General features: G+C 41.3%; 1 protein-coding gene across 2 annotated transcripts in view; it reads right to left on the reverse strand.

Moving 5' to 3' along the window:
- Positions 1-19,667, reverse strand: part of USP30 (ubiquitin specific peptidase 30) — a 34,199-nt gene that overhangs the window by 2,441 nt on the left and 12,091 nt on the right. The window contains exons 4-12 of one of the 2 annotated variants that reach the window (XM_012469126.3): positions 17,925-18,028; positions 13,884-13,982; positions 13,243-13,285; positions 12,061-12,155; positions 4,287-4,346; positions 3,715-3,801; positions 2,848-2,928; positions 2,479-2,749; positions 486-606 (exon numbers count right to left, since the gene is read on the reverse strand). In XM_012469126.3, coding sequence (XP_012324549.1) covers positions 486-606; positions 2,479-2,749; positions 2,848-2,928; positions 3,715-3,801; positions 4,287-4,346; positions 12,061-12,155; positions 13,243-13,285; positions 13,884-13,982; positions 17,925-18,028 — 961 coding nt within the window. Of the gene's footprint in view, positions 1-485; positions 607-2,478; positions 2,750-2,847; positions 2,929-3,714; positions 3,802-4,286; positions 4,347-12,060; positions 12,156-13,242; positions 13,289-13,883; positions 13,983-17,924; positions 18,029-19,667 lie in introns of both variants that reach the window. The other variant, XM_012469124.3, reaches the window with a different exon arrangement.

Genomic DNA, 19,667 nt, shown 5'->3' on the forward strand with positions numbered 1-19,667 from the left:
CACCGAATGCTACACAACTATTAAAATACAGATCTGTATTTACTGGCATGGCAATAAGTCCATTCAATGAGTATATATATATATTGTATATGTGGATGTTTGTATCAAATGAGTGTGTTTATACTGTATGTATGTGTGTTCACATACCCACATAGGACTTTATATAGAGTGCATGACCCTAAATGTTTAATTGGCTATCTCTAGGTGGTATCCCAAGAGATTTTAAATTTTCTTTATATTTTATACATACACACATATATACACACATACATATGCATATGTAAATTTTATGTACTTTAAAAATTCTTAGTTTAAAAGTGATTTCCATTTTTGGACAAAAATAAATAGGAATGTGTAATCGTGAAACTTAACCTTAAAATGAAAAATAAACCTCTACATTTTCCGAATTTGTTTCTGTGAAAAGCTAATTTTAGAAGCTAAGAGCAGTGGTAACTCTCAGATGGGGCCTGTAAAGGGCAGCTCACCTGTAGTCGGGAACAACGGGGAGAGGGAAGGGCATCGGCGCTGACAGCGTTGGCAATAAAGATGGGGAGCAGGCGCCATTCATAAAAATCTGTGTTTTGGGGGCCCCTGGCTGATTCAGAACTGCAAGAGAAAAAGGCCCGAGTCAATAAAAATTAGCAGTGGCTCTGTAAACAAAGCCTGGTTTTGATTACCTTGAAAGTTAACTCCTCATAATACTACAAAGAAAAAAATGTATTTCATTTGGTATTATACAGATTCATAAAATAATCTACCCTTTATCCTTAATCCCAAATAGGGATAATTTGTCTCAATCCCAAATAGGAAAAACGTATCTAGCTCCAGGTTTATGGCTAGCCTGGGATCTTTGAGCTTCCTAGCCCTGTTTGCTAATGGCATGTATCAAAGTTAATCAGTAGCTAATTTACTGGCTTTCAACCTAAACCAAGGTTTCTCAACAGTGGCACCATGACGGTTTTGGCTGGATGATTCTTTGTTCTGGGGGCTGTCCTGTGTGTTACAGGATGTTGAACAGCATCTCTGGCCTCTACCCACTAGACACCAGTAGCATCCCTCCCCCAGTAGTGACAACCAAAAATGTTACCAAACATTGCCCAATGTCCCCTGAGATGCAAAACCCCTCCAAGTTGAGAACCACTGATCTAAGCATCCTATTTTCTTTAATTCTGTCAGCTTCTAATGAACACCAACACCTAACAGCATTAATACATGTTTATGGGTAGAGATAAATAAGGCCAAATTTACATGTCTTTTCAAGTGTCACTTTTGGAGGCCTTTACGTACCAAGTAGTTTACTGATGACTTTTTTTTTTGAGACAGGATCTTGCTTTGTTGCCCAGGCTGGGGCACAGTGGCATGATCACAGCTCACTGCAGCCTCAAACTTCTGGGTTCAAGCAATCCTCCCACCTCAGTCTCCCAAAGTGCTGGGATTACAGGTGTGAGCCACCACGACTGGCCCTACTGCTGGCATCTTTAACCACAGCTAGCATGCCCTCAACATTAGTAAACCTGCACCCCAGCCCAGGAGAGGGGGAAGCTGGGGTGAAGAGGTCTTTGATTTAAAACCAGGGCCAAGGACTGAGCCTGAGTCTGCTCCCTACCTCATTTCTTTCTGATGTTAATCTAGTGACTTGATGAGAAAGAGGAAAACACGGTCTCCCTGACATGATGAGGTGTCAGGCCATGCACAAAAAGAACAAAAAGAGTAAGAGACTCAAAAATAGGAAAGTACGAGGTATGAGACGATCCTGACCCAACTGGGGGCGTTAGGCAGGTGCTGAGTTCAGGCTGTGAGCCCTTAAAGTGAGTGGGTTTTCCTCATCTCTAACTCTAAAGAACTCAATGTGTCACATGAGACACCTTTAGAAGACGGCCTAACACTCCATTCTAGGGCCAGTTCTCCCATGTGGTGTTTGCCCTTGGACCAATCATTCAACCCCGTGGAGCCTCCACATTCTTGTCAGTAAGACCGAGGGTGATAAGAGCTACCTGGCTTAACTGAGACCTCAGCTGAGGGCAGTCACGGAATCAGATACAGAATTCAGTAAAGTAGCCATTTCAACCCAAAGAAGAGGCTCAGTTAGCCAGAACCTGTCCTCCCCACATTTCCTGTACTGACAGGAAATGACACGACTGAAAAATGATAAAGAAAAAGATTCACTGGAATAATGTGAGCCAATGATTATATCATACAGTGGAAAGATCAGAAGGCAAGGCTGCAATTTTAAGCATTTCTCTTTGTACTTTTTCATCTGGAATATGGTTTCAAAAATGATACATCTCACTACTACATAATTTTAACCTCTTCTAAGAAACCTTCCTTCTTCCACCCTCAATCCTGCTGTTCTCAAGAATTTAAACAACCATTGTACAAGCCTTGTGCTCATGACATAAGGGACCCAGAAGGTGGTGATGCCAAACTGCTTTTCTCTGTGCTGAAAATTCCTGCTGCATCAGCTGCTCATGCACACACCTGGTGTGGGTGCTGCCGGCCCGTCCTGCAGCTCCAGTGTAGGCCCTGGGTTCTTGTTCACTTTAGCGTTGTATTGACTGGGTTCTGGGGTAGGCCCTGGGTTCTTATTTAGTTTAGGGTTGTGCTGACTGGGTTTATGTCCAAGGAGGTGGTACTTGTAAATGTCCATCATCAGGAACTCATTGAACTGCACGTGCTCGTGCCGCTTCAGAGGCGTGCCGTGGCTGGACCAGCTCAGCCGCTGTAGGTGGATGCACAGACACTGAGGGAGCTGCAAGTGGAAGAGAAACCAGGAGAATCGAGTTGTTTCAGGGCAAGACATAGGGAGTCCTCAAAACAAAGCCAACAGGGTGTGTGGTGTGGGCTCACCTTCCCTAGTTTTAACTGTTTAACAAAAGTGGTCCTCTGGTGTTCCACCTTTTCCCCGTTCAATGTTCCCTTGGCTTCAATCTGTAATAAAAGAAACATTTCTTTGCAGAAATGCCTAAAATAGCACAGCTATGGAGAGCTGCAGACCACGGTGGTGTTATAGTGGCACACAATTGGCACTTGACTGCTACCTGCTGAAATGAACTCACTGCCCAGTGATTAGGGTCATTAAATAACAGAAACATCGGAGGGAAGAGAACACGAAGAGTGAACACTGAAGCACTGACACTAGCATGTCATCTATTTTTGTCTCTGTTTTCAGAAATTCTGTTCCATACAGCTCCTCTTGAGTCAGAGGGGAAACTCAGCTACTGAGGGGAGTCAGGCAGGTAGCACGGGTGAAAAGGAAAGTGTAAAACAAATGGGATTGGAGGCAGCTGCAGCAAATTGGAGAGGGCATGTCTCATCTCAGGGTGATAGTTAAGTTTATTCTTTTTTTTTGAAATGGAGTCTCACTCTGTTGCCCAGGTTGGAGTGCAATGGCACGATCCTGGCTTACTGCAGCCTCCACCTCCCGGGTTCAAGTGATTCTTCTGCCTCAGCCTCCCGAGTAGTGGGGATTACAGGTGCATGCCACCACGCCTGGCTAAAGTTTATTCTTTAAACACTGTGCATGAAACAAAACTCATCTGGGAAAGAGAGATTTAGTCCATGGGCTGCCAATGTCCAAACCAAGTTAGGGAGAAATAGAAGTGGCTGAAAAGACCCACAGGGTACAGTCAGAAGAGCTCAGCGTCACTGGTGTGAGAGCGCTACATCAGCAGACACAGGCCAGCTGGGAGATGACATTAGGGGTTAAATGCATACCTTTGTACAGTTGTCACACACAACATCCCGCACTGATTCTGATGAGATGAAGTGGTGAAGGCAGTGGTCCAGGGTCAATGGGTGACCCTACAGCATGAGAAGAAGAAAATTACTACAATTCAAAGGACAGCTATACTGAAACTATTAACAGATGGCAGTGAGAAGACCAGAGCTTTATTTTGATGTATGCAGGCAATGAAGTTTTATAGTCACAACTGGATGTTTCCTGGACAAATGTGAGGCTCAAAGCATCCTAGACTGCTATTACTAACAGATTCTAGAGCATGAGGATGTAACTGGACAAACTTGTGGACTTCCATGCGTTTTAGCCATCTCTGAATTTGAGGTTAGTGTGTGTGTGTATTAAAAAAGCCAAAATTTCTGGAGCAAAAGAAAAACCATTCATCTTCCTCTCTCCCATAATCATGCCACATATTAAAGTTAAGATGGGGTTCAACCAACCATGTATCTGAATAACACATAGTGCCTGAGCCACAGAAAATGCCTCAAAGCCCTTTCAAATTGAAATGTCTTTGAAACAGACTCCAAATAGACCATAAATCAGTACATACCCATGTGGCAGCTGGAATACTTAGTGAAAGGCTATCAAAGGTATCAAATCGAACAGGACTCTGAAACAAATATTGCAGAAAATCCATAAAAGATTTAGGTTTAATTTAAAGTTTTAAAGATGGAACATATGACTATGAAACAGTTTAATATTGAGATGGCCAACATTAACATAGTAAAATGGAATTCTATTATATTAGAATCAAATTCTATTAAAAACAATCTCGTAAACATAAGAGGTACAATAATACTAAAGAATTGCTTGGAACAACTGAAAGATTAAATACCTGACCCAGCAATCATTTTGGGATTTTATTTTAAGGAAATAACCCTGGGCATAACCACAAGGATATTCATCAACATTATTTATAATAGCAAACATTTGAATACAGTCAGCATCGCTTAACAATGGGGATACATTCTGAGAAATGCATCCTTAGGCAATTTCGTCATTGTGTCATTTTGTTAATGACACATTTCGTCAACTCATTCGTCATTTTGTCACAGAATGCATTTACGAACACCTAGATGGTGCATCCTACTACACACCTAGGCTCTATGGTATAGCTACTGCTCCTAGGCTACAAACCTTACAACATGTTACCGTACTGAATGCTGTAAGCAACTGTAACACAATGGGCCGTATTTGTGTATCAAAACATAGAAAGGGTACCGTAAAAATAAAGTATTATAATCTTACGAGACCACCATCATATATGTGGTTTGTCATTGACCAAAACATCACTAGGCAGCACGTGACTGTATGTGAAACTTCTAGCGAATGATTTAATAAATTAGAGCATATGCACAGAATGAAACACTATGTTAAACAAAATGCAGAATGTATGACCATGTGGAAATATGTTCATGTTAGATTATTCATTGCAAAAAAGCAGACGATGGAGTAGGGGGAGAGAGTTCCTGCTTTTGGTGATGGCAGAGGTGCTGATAGCAGAGGTGCTTGGGTAGATTAACCTTCCTTGAGATAACAACTGAAAAGTCTGGACCAAGACTATGTGAATGAACGGAGAGCTACCAAAAGCAGGCAGAAATGGAAAAGAAGTCAACTCTTGGAAAAACGGAACTCCACGGATGAGATATGTGTGTTTGCAGCTTTTTTTCCCAGTCGATGTGGTGCTGGGTGGCAAAAAAGCAGCATCCTACAGGATTGACTGGTCAGAAGACAGAGTTCAAGAATCAGGGCTGGTGCAGAGACCAAGGGAAATCCCAGGAAGAAAGGAGACATAGAGGGGATGAACCCCACAGTTTATACCTAAACTCTAGTTCCTGGGCTGATCCCTGAACCACACATGCACAGGTGGAAACTCCAGGGAGCCTGGCAAAAAGTAGCAGCTGGAAGCTAAAAAAACGAGCAGAGGTTTTGCTGCCCAATGTAGGGAGATAGAGTTGAGTTTGAGCCCAGCTGGGTTAACTGCAGGCCAGAAGAAAATTAATTTTTCTTCAGAGAAATGAACAGAATCCCTATTCTCTCTGTCTCTACTATGATGTTAAGAACACAATAAAAAATTACCAAACATAAAATACAAAGAAGTCGGCACACAAGGAACTCACCGATGTATCATAAATATGCTCAAAGATGTAAAGGAAAATATACAGTGACAATGAATGAACAAATTGACAATCTCAGAACAACAATGGAAACTATTAAAAAGAAGGAAATGGAAATTTTATAACTAAAAACAACAATGACTACAATGTAAAATTTGCATAGGCAGAGATTGGAGATGAAAAAAGAATCAGGCCAGGAATGGTTAAAATCCCAATACTTTGGAAGGCTGAAGTGGGAGGATTGCTTGAGCCCAGGAGTTCAGGACCAACCTCAGCAACACAGTGAGACACCATCTCCACAAAAATTAAAAAAAAATCAGCTGGGTGTGGTGGCACACTCTTGTAGTCCCAGCTGCTCAGGGGGCTAAGGTGGGAGGATGACTTGAGCTTGGGAGGTTGAGGCTGCAGTGAGCTATGATCACATTATTGCACTCCAGCCTGGGTGACAGAGCTAAGACCCTATCTCAAAAAAAAAAGAAAGAAAAGGAAAAAATCAGTATCAGTGAACAGTGAACATGAAGATAAGTCAATAGAAATGATCTAAAGAACACACAGAAAAAGACTAAATAAAATTGAACTAGACCTCAGTGACCCATGGAGCCACATTAAGTAAACTAGCAAGTGAAAAATGGGCATAAAATCTTTGTTGAAAAAATAATGGCCAAGAATTTTCAAATTTGATTAAAAAAAAAGTACGGATTTAAGAAACTCAGCAAACCCCAAACAAGATAAATACAAAGAAAACCACATCTATGCACAGCATGAATAAAAATAAAGAGAAAATCTTGTAAGCAGTGTAGGCAGAAGAAAAAGCAATGAGACCGCATAAAAAAGAATGATATAAATAACACTGACTGAAAAAACAGAGGCCAGAAGACAATAGAACAATGTCCTTAAAGTGATGAATTTAAAATAAACCAAAGAAAAACAACGGCACCACTGTCAACCCAAAGTTCTATATTCAGCAGTACTATCCTTCAAAAATGAAGGCAGAACAAAAATTTTCATGTAAATGAAATTGTATCTGTCACCAGTCCACCTATAGGAAATGTTTTAAAAGGATGTTTTTAGGCTGGAAGGGAAAAAAACATCAAATGAATTTTGATCTACAAGAAAGACTGAGAACAACAAAAGTGACAAATATAGTTTTTTCTATTAATTTCTTTAATAGAAGGTAACTCTTGCACACTATTGTTGGGAATGTAAATTGGTGCAACTATTTTTTTTTTTTTTGAGACAGTGTCTTGCTCTGTTGCCCAGGCTGGAGTACAGTGGCTCGATCTCAGCTCACCACAACCTCCGCCTCCCAGGTTCAAGTCATTCTCCTGCCTCAGCCTCCCGAGTAGCTGGGATTACAGGCGTGTGCCACCATGACCAGCTAATTTTTGTATTTTGAGTAGAGATGGGGTTTCGCCATGTTGGCCAGGCTGGTTTTGAACTCCTGACCTTGTGATCCACCCACCTCGGCCTCCCAAAGTGCTGGGATTACAGGCATGAGCCACCACACACGGCTGGTGCAACTATTATGGGAAATGGTATGGAGGTCCTTCAAAAAGTTAAGAACAGAACTATATGAACTAGCAATACCACTTCCAAGTCTATATCCAAATAATACGAAATAAAACACACATAACTGTTTAAAGCAAAAACTATGACACAGTATTGTGGGGTTTATAATATACGTACAATAGCACAAAGGCTGGGGTAACAGAACTATACTTTTGTAATATTCCAATATTTTACATGAAGAAGTATAATATTAACTCTAAATAGAATGTGATAAGGTAAAATTGCATAAGGTAATCACACACATACACACCACACACACAAACACACACAAACACATAAGAGTAAAGCTAAAAGGCCAACAAAGGTATTAAAACGGAATACTAAAAAGCATTTCATTAACCTGAAAGAAGCCAGTGAAGGAGGAACACAGGAACAAGAAAATATGTAAGACAAACAGAAAACAAATGGTAAAATGGCAGACCTAAATCTAACCATATCAATACTTACATTAAATGTAAATGGACTAAACATTCCAACTGAAAGATGTCAAGCTGGATAAAAAGCAAGACCTATTATGTGCTATCTACAAAGCCACACTTTAAATACAAAGGCTGAAAATAACAGAAAGAAATTACCAAATAAACATTAGCTAGATTAAAAATGAATCATTTAAATAGATTTCAAGTAAAGGAGTCTTAGCAGAGATGAAGAGGGACAATTTATCATGACAAGATGAGTCAACTCATCATAATACATATGCTTGTATTCAATAACAAAGTTTAAAAAAATAGAAATACAGCTAAAGAAGAACATATTTTAGCAAACACTTAAGGAAGAAATAATACAAATATTAAACAAAATCTTTCAGTAAACAGAGGAGGGAACATTTTCCAGCCTATTTTATGAGGCTAGTATAATCCTTATAACAAAGCCTGACAAAGACATCACAAGAGAAGAAGGTGTAGGAACAATGTTCCTCGTAAACATAGATACTAATATCCTTTAGGAAATATTAGCAAATCAAATTCAATAATATATAAAAAGAACAAAGCATCACGATCAAGTGGGGTTTATCCTAGAAATAAAAGGCTGGTTTAACATGAGAAAAAATCAATCACTGTAATTAACCATGTTAACAGAAGAAGAGAATCAAATATGATTATCTCAATAGATGCAGAAAAAGCATGACAAAATTCAATCACTATTACAAAAATTATTAGCAAACTAGGAACAGAAGGGAATTTTCTCAGTATGACTCAGTATGACAAAGGGGTATACTAAAACCTAAAGCTAATATCATACTTAATTATGAAACACCAAATACTTGCTTCAGAAGATTTGAAACAAAAAAAGATGTCTGCTATCATCACTCTTATTTAACTTTGTACCAGAAGTCTCAGCCAGGAAAATAAGGCAAAGAAAAAAAAGGAATAAAGACTGGACTGGAAAGGAAGAACTAAAACTATTTCCATTCATAAGGAACATGACTGTTTACATACACAGAGAATGCTAAGAATACATAATAAAACTTCTACAGCTTCTAGAAGTAACTAATGTTTACAATATCTCAAGATATAAGGTCAATACATAAACAACTGTATGTCTACATACTAGTGGCAAACAATTTGAAAATAAAAAAATGTTAATTCCACTTACAACAACATCAAAACAAATAAAATGCAAGAAAAAAAAGAATAGTCAACTTCATACAGTTCCTTAACATATCTTACATATCTTTTAATATATGAAGCTTATTTTTAAAAAAACCATTCAACATATTAGTCTTCAAAGTAACGCCACTCAGAACTGCAATGACACAGCAAAGGAAACAATCAGCAAAATGAAAAAGCAATATATGGAATGGGAGAAAATATTAACAAACCATATATCTGATAAGGTATTCATATCCAAAATATATAAGGAATTCATATGGGCCAACAGCAAAAAAAAACAAAAAACAAAACAAAACAAAAAACATGATTAAAAAACGGGCAAAGGACCTGAATAGACACTTTCCAAAAAAAGACATACAAATGGCCATCAGGTATATGAAAAGGCACTCAATACCATTAATCATCAAGGAAATGCAAATAAAACCACAAAGAGCTATCACCTCACACCTGTTAGGATGGCTATTACCAAAAAGACAGCATGTGCCGGACACGATGGCTCATGCCTATAATCCCAGCACTTTGAGATGCCGAGACCGGTAGATCACCTGAGGTCAGGAGTTCAAGACTAGCCTGGTCAACATGGTGAAACCCTGTCTCTACTAAAAATACAAAAGATTAGCTGGGTGTGTTGGCGGGGGCCTGTAATCCCAGCTACTGGGAGACCGAGGTGGGAGAATCACTTGAACCTTGAACCCAGGAGGCAGAGGTTGCAGTGAGCCAAGATGACGCTACTACACTCCAGCCTGGGTGCCACAGAGTGAGACTTCATCTCAAAAAAAAAAAACCAGCATGTAACAAGTGTTGGCAAGGGTGTGGAGAGAAGGCAACTCTTGCACACTGTTGGTGGGAATGTAAATGGAAAACAGTATGGAGGTTCCTCAAAAAGTTAAGCATAGAATTACTATATGAACTAACAATACCACTCCTAGGTATATATCCAAAGGAAATGAAATCAGGATCTCAAAGATAAATCTGCAAAACAATGTTCACTGTAGCATTATTCACTATAGCCAAGATATGGAATGTCCAGAGACAAATGAATGAGAAAATGTGGTAAACATGAATAATGGAATATTATTCAGCCATCAAAAAGGAAGTCCTACCATCTGTGACAACGTGGATGAACGTGGAGGACATCTACTGTGTGAAATAAGCCAGACATAGAAAGAGAAACACTGCCTGGTCTCATACCTATACGAAATCTAGAAAAATCAAACTCACAGAAGCAGAGCAGACGGTGGCTGCCAGGGGCTGGGGAGGTGGGGAGATGTTGCTCAAAGATGCAAACCTTCAGTTATAAGATGAGTAAGTTCTGGGGAGTTAACGTACAGCACGGTGACTACAGTTAATAACACTGTATTGTATTCTTGAAATATGCTAAGAGAGTAGACCTTGAGTGTTCTCACCACACACGAGCACAGGAGCACATGCACACACAATCACATACGTATGAAGTGATGGGTATGTTAATTAGCTTTAGATTGATTGTAGCCATCATTTCACAATGCATACATATATCAAATCATCACTTTGTACACCCTAAATATATACAATTTTTATTGTTGATTAGAGCTCAATAAAGCTGGAGGAAAAGCCACAACGAGATACTACTTTGCACTCAGTCAGAAGGCTAGAACCAAAATGTCAGACAGTACAAGTGTGGGTGAAGCTGTGGAGAAATTGAAACCTTTCATATGCTGCAGGTGGGAATGTTAAATGCCATAGCCACTTTGGAAAACAGTCTGGCAGTTCCTCAAAAGGTTAAACAGAGTTACCATAAAAGCTAGCAATTCTACTCTGAGGTATATATCCAATTGAAATGAACATACATGTCCACACAAAAACTTGTATGTAAATGTTCACAGCAACATTATTCATAATAGCCAAAAAGTGTTAACAATCCAAATGCCTGGGCCGGGCACGGTGGCTCATGCCTATAATCCCAGCACTTTGGGAGGCCGAGGTGGGTGGATCACGAGGTCAAGAGATCGAGACCATCCTGGTCAACATGGTGAAACCCCATCTGTACTAAAAATACAAAAATTAGCTGGGCATGGTGGCGCGCGCCTGTAGTCCCAGCTACTCGGGAGGCTGAGGCCGGAGAATTGATTGAACCCAGGAAGCAGAGGTTGCAGTGAGCCGAGATCGCGCCATTGCACTCCAGCCTGGGTAACGAAAGCGAAACTCCGTCTCAAAAAAAGAAAACCACAATCCAAATGCCTATCATCTGATGAATGGATAAGAATGCTGTAGATCAAAAAAAAAAAAAAATGCTGTAGATCCATGTAATGCAATATTATTTGGTAATAAAAGGAGCAAAGTACTAATTCATACCACAATATGGAATAACCTTGGAAATATTTAACTGAAAAAAGCAAGACACAAAAGGCCACACATTACATGATTCCATTTACATGAAGTATCCTGAATATGTAAATCTATAGAGATAGAGGTAGATTCATGGTTGACAAGGAACAGTGGGATGGAAAGAATGGGGAGAGACTGCCAATAAGTATGGAGTGTTTTCAGGGGGCAATGAAAATGTTATAAAGTTGACTGATCCCAGAGTCAGTAATGGCTTTGAAAAAATAAAATAAAATAAAATGAATTGGGGTGATAGTTGTACAATTCTCTATTTTCGTATGATGTTGGAAATTTTCAACAAATATGCACAAGCTGCACAGAACATAAAATAAAAAGTTATTTTAAAACCTCAAAAGCAAAGGGGAAAAAACCAGCCCTAGAATCTGCTGTGTCCAACCATGAGCACAGACTCAACCACAAGACTTGAGACCCTGCCAATCCGCAGTGGGTCTGCTGTTCTTGGTGCAGAAGATGCCATTTGAGGATCAAATGCCATGTTGACACTGACTAAAGTGGGGCAGTCAGTCCGCCCACCAGTGTGCAGAGGCCAGGTAGTCACCAACACCAGTGACCAATGTCAGCTCACTCTCTAGGTCCTTTCAAGAATCCTAACTTTTGGAAAACCTTGCCCGGAAATATCAAGTGTTGGTATTGTATTTACCTGGTGTTCACAGTGTTTGCAGACCATATTACTAGTGAGTCTTCCATGAAAAGGATGTTGAGACTTCCAGTGATTGGATGTGGGGTGAGGTGACCCTGGAATGCAAAAAGTCTTTTGATATGTCACTTTTAGCTCTTTGGCACCATGCTCAACATTCACTTTCCTTTCTAGTATGTGGTAGAAACCCCCTCTAGAGAAAAAAAGTTCTTGAAAAGTACACTGAAATAGCTTTCCTCATTGACTTTCATCCAAAAGACATCTCATTCCTTCATAGGAGAATTTACACAGATCTATCTTTACATGTGGTCTCTGTATAACGGGTAGAGCCACATTTAAAAAAGGAATTTATGTTTAATAATGTCTTTTTACAAACATATTCTTAAAATGTTTGAGATGTCAAAAGAAGGAAACCACCAGTGAACATTCCATAAAGTGAGATAAAATCTTCTGAAATAAGCAGAATAAGCAAGTTCTGAATAACTGGGTCTTTCTTTGGCTAAAATGGGAGTTAGTGGAAAGAACACAGTGAAAAACCCGGCTCTGGAGTCAAGCAGCCCAGGGATCAGCTCTGGCTCTGCTTCTTATTTGCTACCTGATCTGGGAATGCCTTTGATCTCTGCAAGCCTCAGTTTGCAGAAAATTGGGATAGTTATTATCCCATTTAACTCCAGTATCATCAACTTTGTAGAGTTGTTTAACGAAGCTTAAATGAGATAAGGCAATGCCTGGCAAACTGCATGGGCTCAGAAAATATTTATTCTTATTACTACACAGAGGAATTGATAGGCTAATTGTATTGTTTAAGTATTAAGAAAACAATTTCCTTCTAAGAATGACTGTGGTAATATGCAGTAAAATTTGGCAACATTGGAAATGCTGAGGACACGACAGATTCATCAGCTTATTACGTCCTTCCCAGGATTAATTTGAAAAGGTAAAAAGTAAATCCTTGTGTGAAGTACAAATAAGCCAGTTTGAGAAAAGTAAGCTGGGCTGGGGTACAAGGGAACACCAAGACAATCATGTAAAGCTGTTTCCAAAATACAAGTTCCTTTGCAAGTACATCACATTTCGAGCTGGCCTGTATGTCACCAGAAAAAAAATATTTTTAAAACAAGCGAATTATTATCATATCTTAAAAGTACACATCTTATGTGTTATATTTCAATGGAAAACGGCTACCTCTTGTGCGGCAGGTAATTTGTTTGGGAGTTATTTCTGACTGCTGCTGTAGGGGGAAAAAAAACAGACTGAAAATCCTACTATAATCTCTTTTACCACCCTCACCCCGCCCCTACATCTTACAAGTTTCTGTGTTGATTACACCACTGAAAATCAACTTTTAACAAAGCTCAGGTTTCTAAAGGTAGCCTCAATTAGCCTATCTGGCTGGATACTATGCATATTCCTTCATCAAATGCAACAGAAACATATTTCCTCTCTCCAGAATATTTTCATCTTTACTGGTTAACTTTTATCAACTCCCCTGATATTTACTCTGTTATAGGGAAATGAGAGCTCATTTAGCCTTCCTATGGCCCTTGTTCCCCTGTATTAAATAGGAAAAAATAATACATTTTTTATTCTCAAAGCCAACACAAATTGCAGCAACGAATTATTTGAAAGAGTCTTGACACCCCTAATCAGAGTCACCAACTGCAAAGCATGTAGTTTAAGGCCCTCCCCTAGCCTTACTCCCACCACTGATTTTTACTGAATCTTACTTTTGAGTTTAAAGTTGTACAAAGATTACAATTGCCTCTCCTATACTTATTAAATATGCACAAGCTGCACAGAACATGTTGGAAATGCTAATGGTTTACCTCCAGGGAATGCACATCAAACAAATGCGTGACCCGAGGCTGGCGGTCTCTCTCATCTTCCAATGATGAGGTAATGACATGGAATAATTCATGAGCATCCTGTCAAAGGGCAAAGCATTCTTTAGAGAGGCTAGGTGAGGCAAGAGCAAAATCAGAACCACCCCTGTTAGCAGATGCCCTATAGTGAATGTGGGTAGAATTTACTTTCTACCTTCTCAAGGCTCAGCTCATTAAAGGAAAACAGTTATGTCCTAGACTGTCACGAGTAAAGACCCTCAACCAAGAGGTCTGGGAGCAGAGAGAGGAGAGAAAGCCAAGCGGCTGCCTTCATGCCAGCAATCTCCGAGACCATCCTGTTTCACTGAGACAGTCCTGACCTCCGCTCCGCTTCACTTCAAAAGATTATGCTTTTTGTTGATTGTGGTAAAATACGCATATCATAAAATCTGTCATCTTAACCATTTTTACATGAATGATTCTGTGGCATTACGTACATTCATGTTATGCAATCCCCACTGCCATCCATCTTGAGAACTTTTTCATCTTCCTCAGCTGAAATGCCATACCTGTTAAACACTAACTCTCCATTTCCCCTTCCCCTGCCTCGGCACCTACCATTCTTTCTGTCTCTAGGAATCTGCCTACTGTAGGAACCTCATACAAGTGGAATTATACAGTGTTTGTCTTTGTAACTGGCTTATTTTCCTTAGCACAATGTCTTCAAGCTGCACTCATGCTGTAGCATACGGCAGAATTTCTTTCCTTTCTAAGGCTGAATAATAATTCATTGCATGAAAATTTTGTTTACCTGTTTATCCACTGATGAACACTTGGGTTGCTTCTACCTCTTGGCTATTGCAAATATGCTGCTATGAACCTGAGAATATAAATACCTTCTTGAGTCCCTGCTTTTAATTATTTCCATTTGTACCCAGCAGTGGGATTGCTGGATCCAATGGCATGGAACTACTCTTGAAGGATCAACTCAAATAGCCCTGTCCCCAAAAACCCAAGCCACCCCTCACTCTTCCGAGAGTAACAGGATCACAACACAGGCCCTCTGCTTCTCCTCTTGGCGCCCCCCACACTGCCACCAGAGCAGTGCTTTAAAAGGCAGATAGCTTTACTCTTCTGCTTTTAACTTTCCAGTGGCTTCTAGAGTAAAAGCTACCACTCTTATCTGGCCTACAAAGCCCCCAACATTCACAATGCCCCCGCCCTTGGCCTCTTTTGTGTTTCTTGGACACATCCAGCTTATTCCCATTTCGGGCTGTGCTCAGACCGTCACACAGCTACCTCCTGTCCTTCAGGTCTCTGACAAAGAGCTCCTACGCAGGGCATACTCCCCAACCAACTATCCAAAGCTGCCTCCACCCCTCTGAACCCAGCCCACCCCCAGCCAATTCAGCAAAGGCCCCTCCTCCAAAATATGCCCTAAATTCCTGAGGCCTCTCAGCTCCCCTGCCTCAACCCCAGTCAGAGCCGAGCCATCTCAGCCAGATAACTGCAGCGGCCTCCCACCTCTCTTCGCAGCTTGCATTCTTACCCCTCCAGCCTTCCTTCTCTAACAAGTCAGATCAAACTAGTCCCCAGTTCAAAGCCCTCTAGTGATTCCCCGCTGCATACACAATAGAATCTGAAGCTGCCCATGGCCTCCCAGTCCCTGCACAATCTGCTCCCTGCCAACTTTCGCCAGTCCCTCTCCTCCGCCGCCCCACCCCGCCATCCTGGCCTCCCTGCCATTCTCCACAGGTGGCAGCTTTATAACCATCTCCAGACTTCCACCCTAGCTTCTTCCTCTGTCTGGAATGCTGTGTACCCAGGTCTCCACACACTTCACTCTTTTATACTTCAGGTCTCTGCTGAAACCTCACCTCTGGAGAGAAGCCTTCCTACCTGGAGCAGTCTCCCTCTGTGGCTTGGTTCCTCTTCCCCTGCCCTCCCCACCCATGCCATGTCATACCAGACAGTTTCTTATTGGAATATCCTGAAACTCCCTGCTTATTGTCTGCACCTACCCCAGCCCACTATCCTTATCCCCAACTTGAATCCCAGCTCCAAGAGAGCAGGAAACACCTGTAGGTCATGTCTGCTGCTACAACCCCATTGCCCTCCACAGGACCCACCCCAGGCAGGCATTCAGTAAATACTTGTTGCCTATATAAATGAATTCCCTTCTGGGCTATAAACTGCAGTATAAAGTGCAAGTAGAAATCCAAAGGTAAATAAGGTAAGGCTCTGGCCCCTGAGGGACTCACAATCCAGGGGAGGTATGGCAGCCCAGCCATTAGCCAACAGCACATCAGGGCTGCAACCCTGTGACAAGCAGGAAGCAGGGGGCCGGAGGAGAATCAGCACTTCCTGGGAGGCTCAAGGAGCCCTAAAACACCAGGCATCTGGGCCCAGCCTTGAAGCAGATCCCAAGACAGGATGGAGGTGGATCTATAACCTAACCTGGGGGTCAGCCATGTAATGACTAGGCCCTGAGGAAAGGGACAGCATTGCAGAGGAGCGGAGCTTGAATGTGCACTGTAGCACCAGACTGACTTAAATCCTGGCTCTGCCTCTTAAATAGCTGTGTGACTCTGGGCAAATCATTCCACTTCTCTGCGCCTCAGTGTTTCTATCTGTAAAATGGGGATAACAGTAACTCCTTACAGGGTTATTTTGATAATAAAATCAGGTAATTTGCATAAAGCAAGCACTAAGCCCAATGCATCCTCTGAAGCTCTAGCTTTAGACAAAGAAAATGGGAAAGTCTGATGATCGCTGATAATATAGATGTGGGCAAGGCCCATGCTAGATGGTCTGGGTACCTTCAAAGAGGAAAAGGCACCACTGGACAGACATGTTCATCTCTTTTTCCTGGAGACCATAGCATCATGTGGGCTCAGTGACTGCTGTGGGACGAAGATGTCAGAAATACTTCCAAGGAGTGACTGGGACTTAAGTTGAGTCCTTGATGGGGAAGTCGGAGTTAAAAGAAGTGATCTGATGGCCTTGGCGACTGAATCTCAAAGTTATTCTCTCAGTTTAGGGAAATGTAAAATGTAGATAAATAATTCCACTTACCAGAGGAGGATTTTAAAAGTATTTTCTAAGTAGAAAAACATTGCAACATACAATTGGATTAATTGAGATACATTTTAAGAAAGTATAGATATCACCACCACCATGTCTAAAAAGTGAGCAGTGGCTTCAGAATAAAGCAAAAACAAGAGAACATCTTTAAAAATAAGGGGAGCTAGAAAGCCTCCCCACCTCCCTTTGCAAAAGTTTCTCAACGTCCCTCACGTCACCCCCACAGTTTTGGGAGGTCCAAGATGCCACTTCCCATTTCTCTGGACAGTGGCAGCAGAAGACACCTACACAAAGCTGGACAAGGCCACGTTGGAAGTGTGGCTGCGGAGGATGCACCTGGATGCCACTGCGGGCTAGATTTTTTCATCCCTAGAGCTTCACTCTCTTGGTCTCTGTTTCAGACTTGTTGCTAGTGGTCTGGCAGGGAGGAGGCTGGTCAAGTTCCAAAGAAGGCAGCGAAGCTGCAGTTGTGGAAAAGGGAGGTGGGAGTGACTCAATACAGCCTTGGAATTGCATATGACATCTGCTTCAGGTTTGGGGCCACTTTAAGCCAAGCTCTGAAGATAGATTTTTTTAAAAATGAGGGTGAGGTCCAGAAAAGAGTCTTACCTGAACCTCTGAGCCTCCAAGGTAAAGTCACCTGCCTCTTTCTAAAGAACTCAGGTGTCCCTCTCACTTACTGGAGTGCCAAGTCACTCAAGAACTAAAAAGAGTTTTGCTCTTTGGCAACTGTGTGTTTATGTCCCATCCTGCTAACCTTCTATCCACTGGGTGAAAACCAGCTTTGTCTCCCCTCTGATCATGAGAACAGGAACAAAGTTGGTACTCTGGTCCCAAAACACTAAAGTTGTCTAAAATGTCACAGAAATGTACACCGAGGCCAGGCAACTGCAAGGTCAGGCCCCAAGTCACTAGGGGAAAGGATTCTCCAAGCTAAACCTGTTTGAATGTTGTACTCACCTGTTCTTCAAATGATGAGATCTGCCATCTGTACATTCTTAAGACATCCAACAAGCAGCTTGCATCCAAGACCTCATCATCAGTAACTTCTTGGCAGGATAAGGCTGGAAACATAAAAGATAAGACAATTATTAAATTCACCAGCATAACTAACCAGAAAACCTGCACAGTATAACATATCAATCAAAGTTAATTAAAAATTTAAGGACTGAAGGATTCACCCTAGAATTAGATATTTTTCATCATTCTTTGTAGCTTTACCCAATGCTTAGTACTCTATTAGGCACTTTATGTTTATTGAATTAATGTAATCTTTCATGAGGCTGCAGCATTTAAATGAAGTAACTGATTCCTGGATCTTCACACTACCATCATCAATATAAATTTGTTGCAAGGTTCTTATTGAGTAAAATGATTTTAATTCGCAACTCTCAGGTTTGGAGAGCCCTTAAACATTCATCTAATCCAACCCCATATTCAGTGCTACACTCCTCTCCACAGGGCTGTTTCCCATCACTGTAAGGCCTTTGCTTCTATTTGTTTGCATTTGTGTTTCTGACTTTCAAGGCAAAGTATCAAGCTATATACAGCAGCCTGAAAGGGTCTTTTGCGTGGCTTTTCTCTCTCTCTCTTTTTTTTTTTTTGAGACAGAGTCTTGTCCTGTCGCCTAGGTTGGAGTGCATTGGCACGATATCGGCTCACTGCAACCTCTGCATCCTGGGTTCAAGCGATTTTCCTGCCTCAGCCTCCTGAGTAGCTGGGATTACAGGTACGTGCTACCACGCCTGGCTAATTTTTTGTAGCGATGGGGTTTCACCATGTTGGCCAGGCTGGTCTTGAACTCCTAACCTCATGATCTGCCCACCTCAGCCTCCCAAAGTTCTGGGATTACAGGTGTTAGCCACCTTACCTGGCTGAGTGGTTTACTTTTCAATTACAGGTAGAATCAGGCCTAAAAAAAGTTTGATGGGCTTATGCATTTATATTATAATTACTTCTAGACCAAGGATTGGCACTTTTTTTGTAAAAGGCCAGATAATAAACATCTTAGGCTTGTTGCTTTTTGTTTGTTTTTATTTTGTTTGAGACAGGGTCTCATTCTGTCAGGGTAGGGTGCAGTGGTGTGATCTCGGCTCACTGCAGCCTCAACCTCCTGGCCCCAAGCAATCCTCCCACCTCAGCCTCCTGAGCAGCTGAGACTACAGGAATATACCATCGTGCTCAGCTAATTTTTATATTTTTTGTGGTGACAGAGTTTCACCATGTTGCCCAGGCTAGTCTTGAATTTCTGGGCTCAAGTGATCTGCCCGCCTCGGCCTCCCAAGGTGCTGGGATTACAGCCATAAGCCCTGTGCCTGGCTACATCTTAGGCTTTGTGGACCACAGGGTCTCTGTTGCAACTACTCAATGCTGCCACTGTAGCACAAAAGCAGCCATAGATGTAAAAAGAAAGTAACATTTCAGGACCTTCTACATGTATTATGCCAAGGGGAAAAGAGCTGGAAACAGTCATGTAACACAGCGCTTTTCATCTCTGGCACATGGCCACTGCTTTCTGACCTTTGTGTTGAGATGTTACACATTAACCAGACTCCTTGTTCTTCACTTAAACTTAGGCTGAATGACACTGGAGATAGAGACCCTTGTGATTATCATCTCTTTACAACAGAAGGGTGGGCAACCCCCTAAGAGTGTAATCCACAGTAGCCAATCCAATCTTACATCTGTATGTTAGCCACTGTA

Source organism: Aotus nancymaae, unplaced genomic scaffold (genome assembly GCF_030222135.1).
Source record: "Aotus nancymaae isolate 86718 unplaced genomic scaffold, 86718_ANA_hifiasm-v0.15.2.pri h1tg000021l, whole genome shotgun sequence".
NCBI lineage: Eukaryota > Metazoa > Chordata > Mammalia > Primates > Aotidae > Aotus > Aotus nancymaae.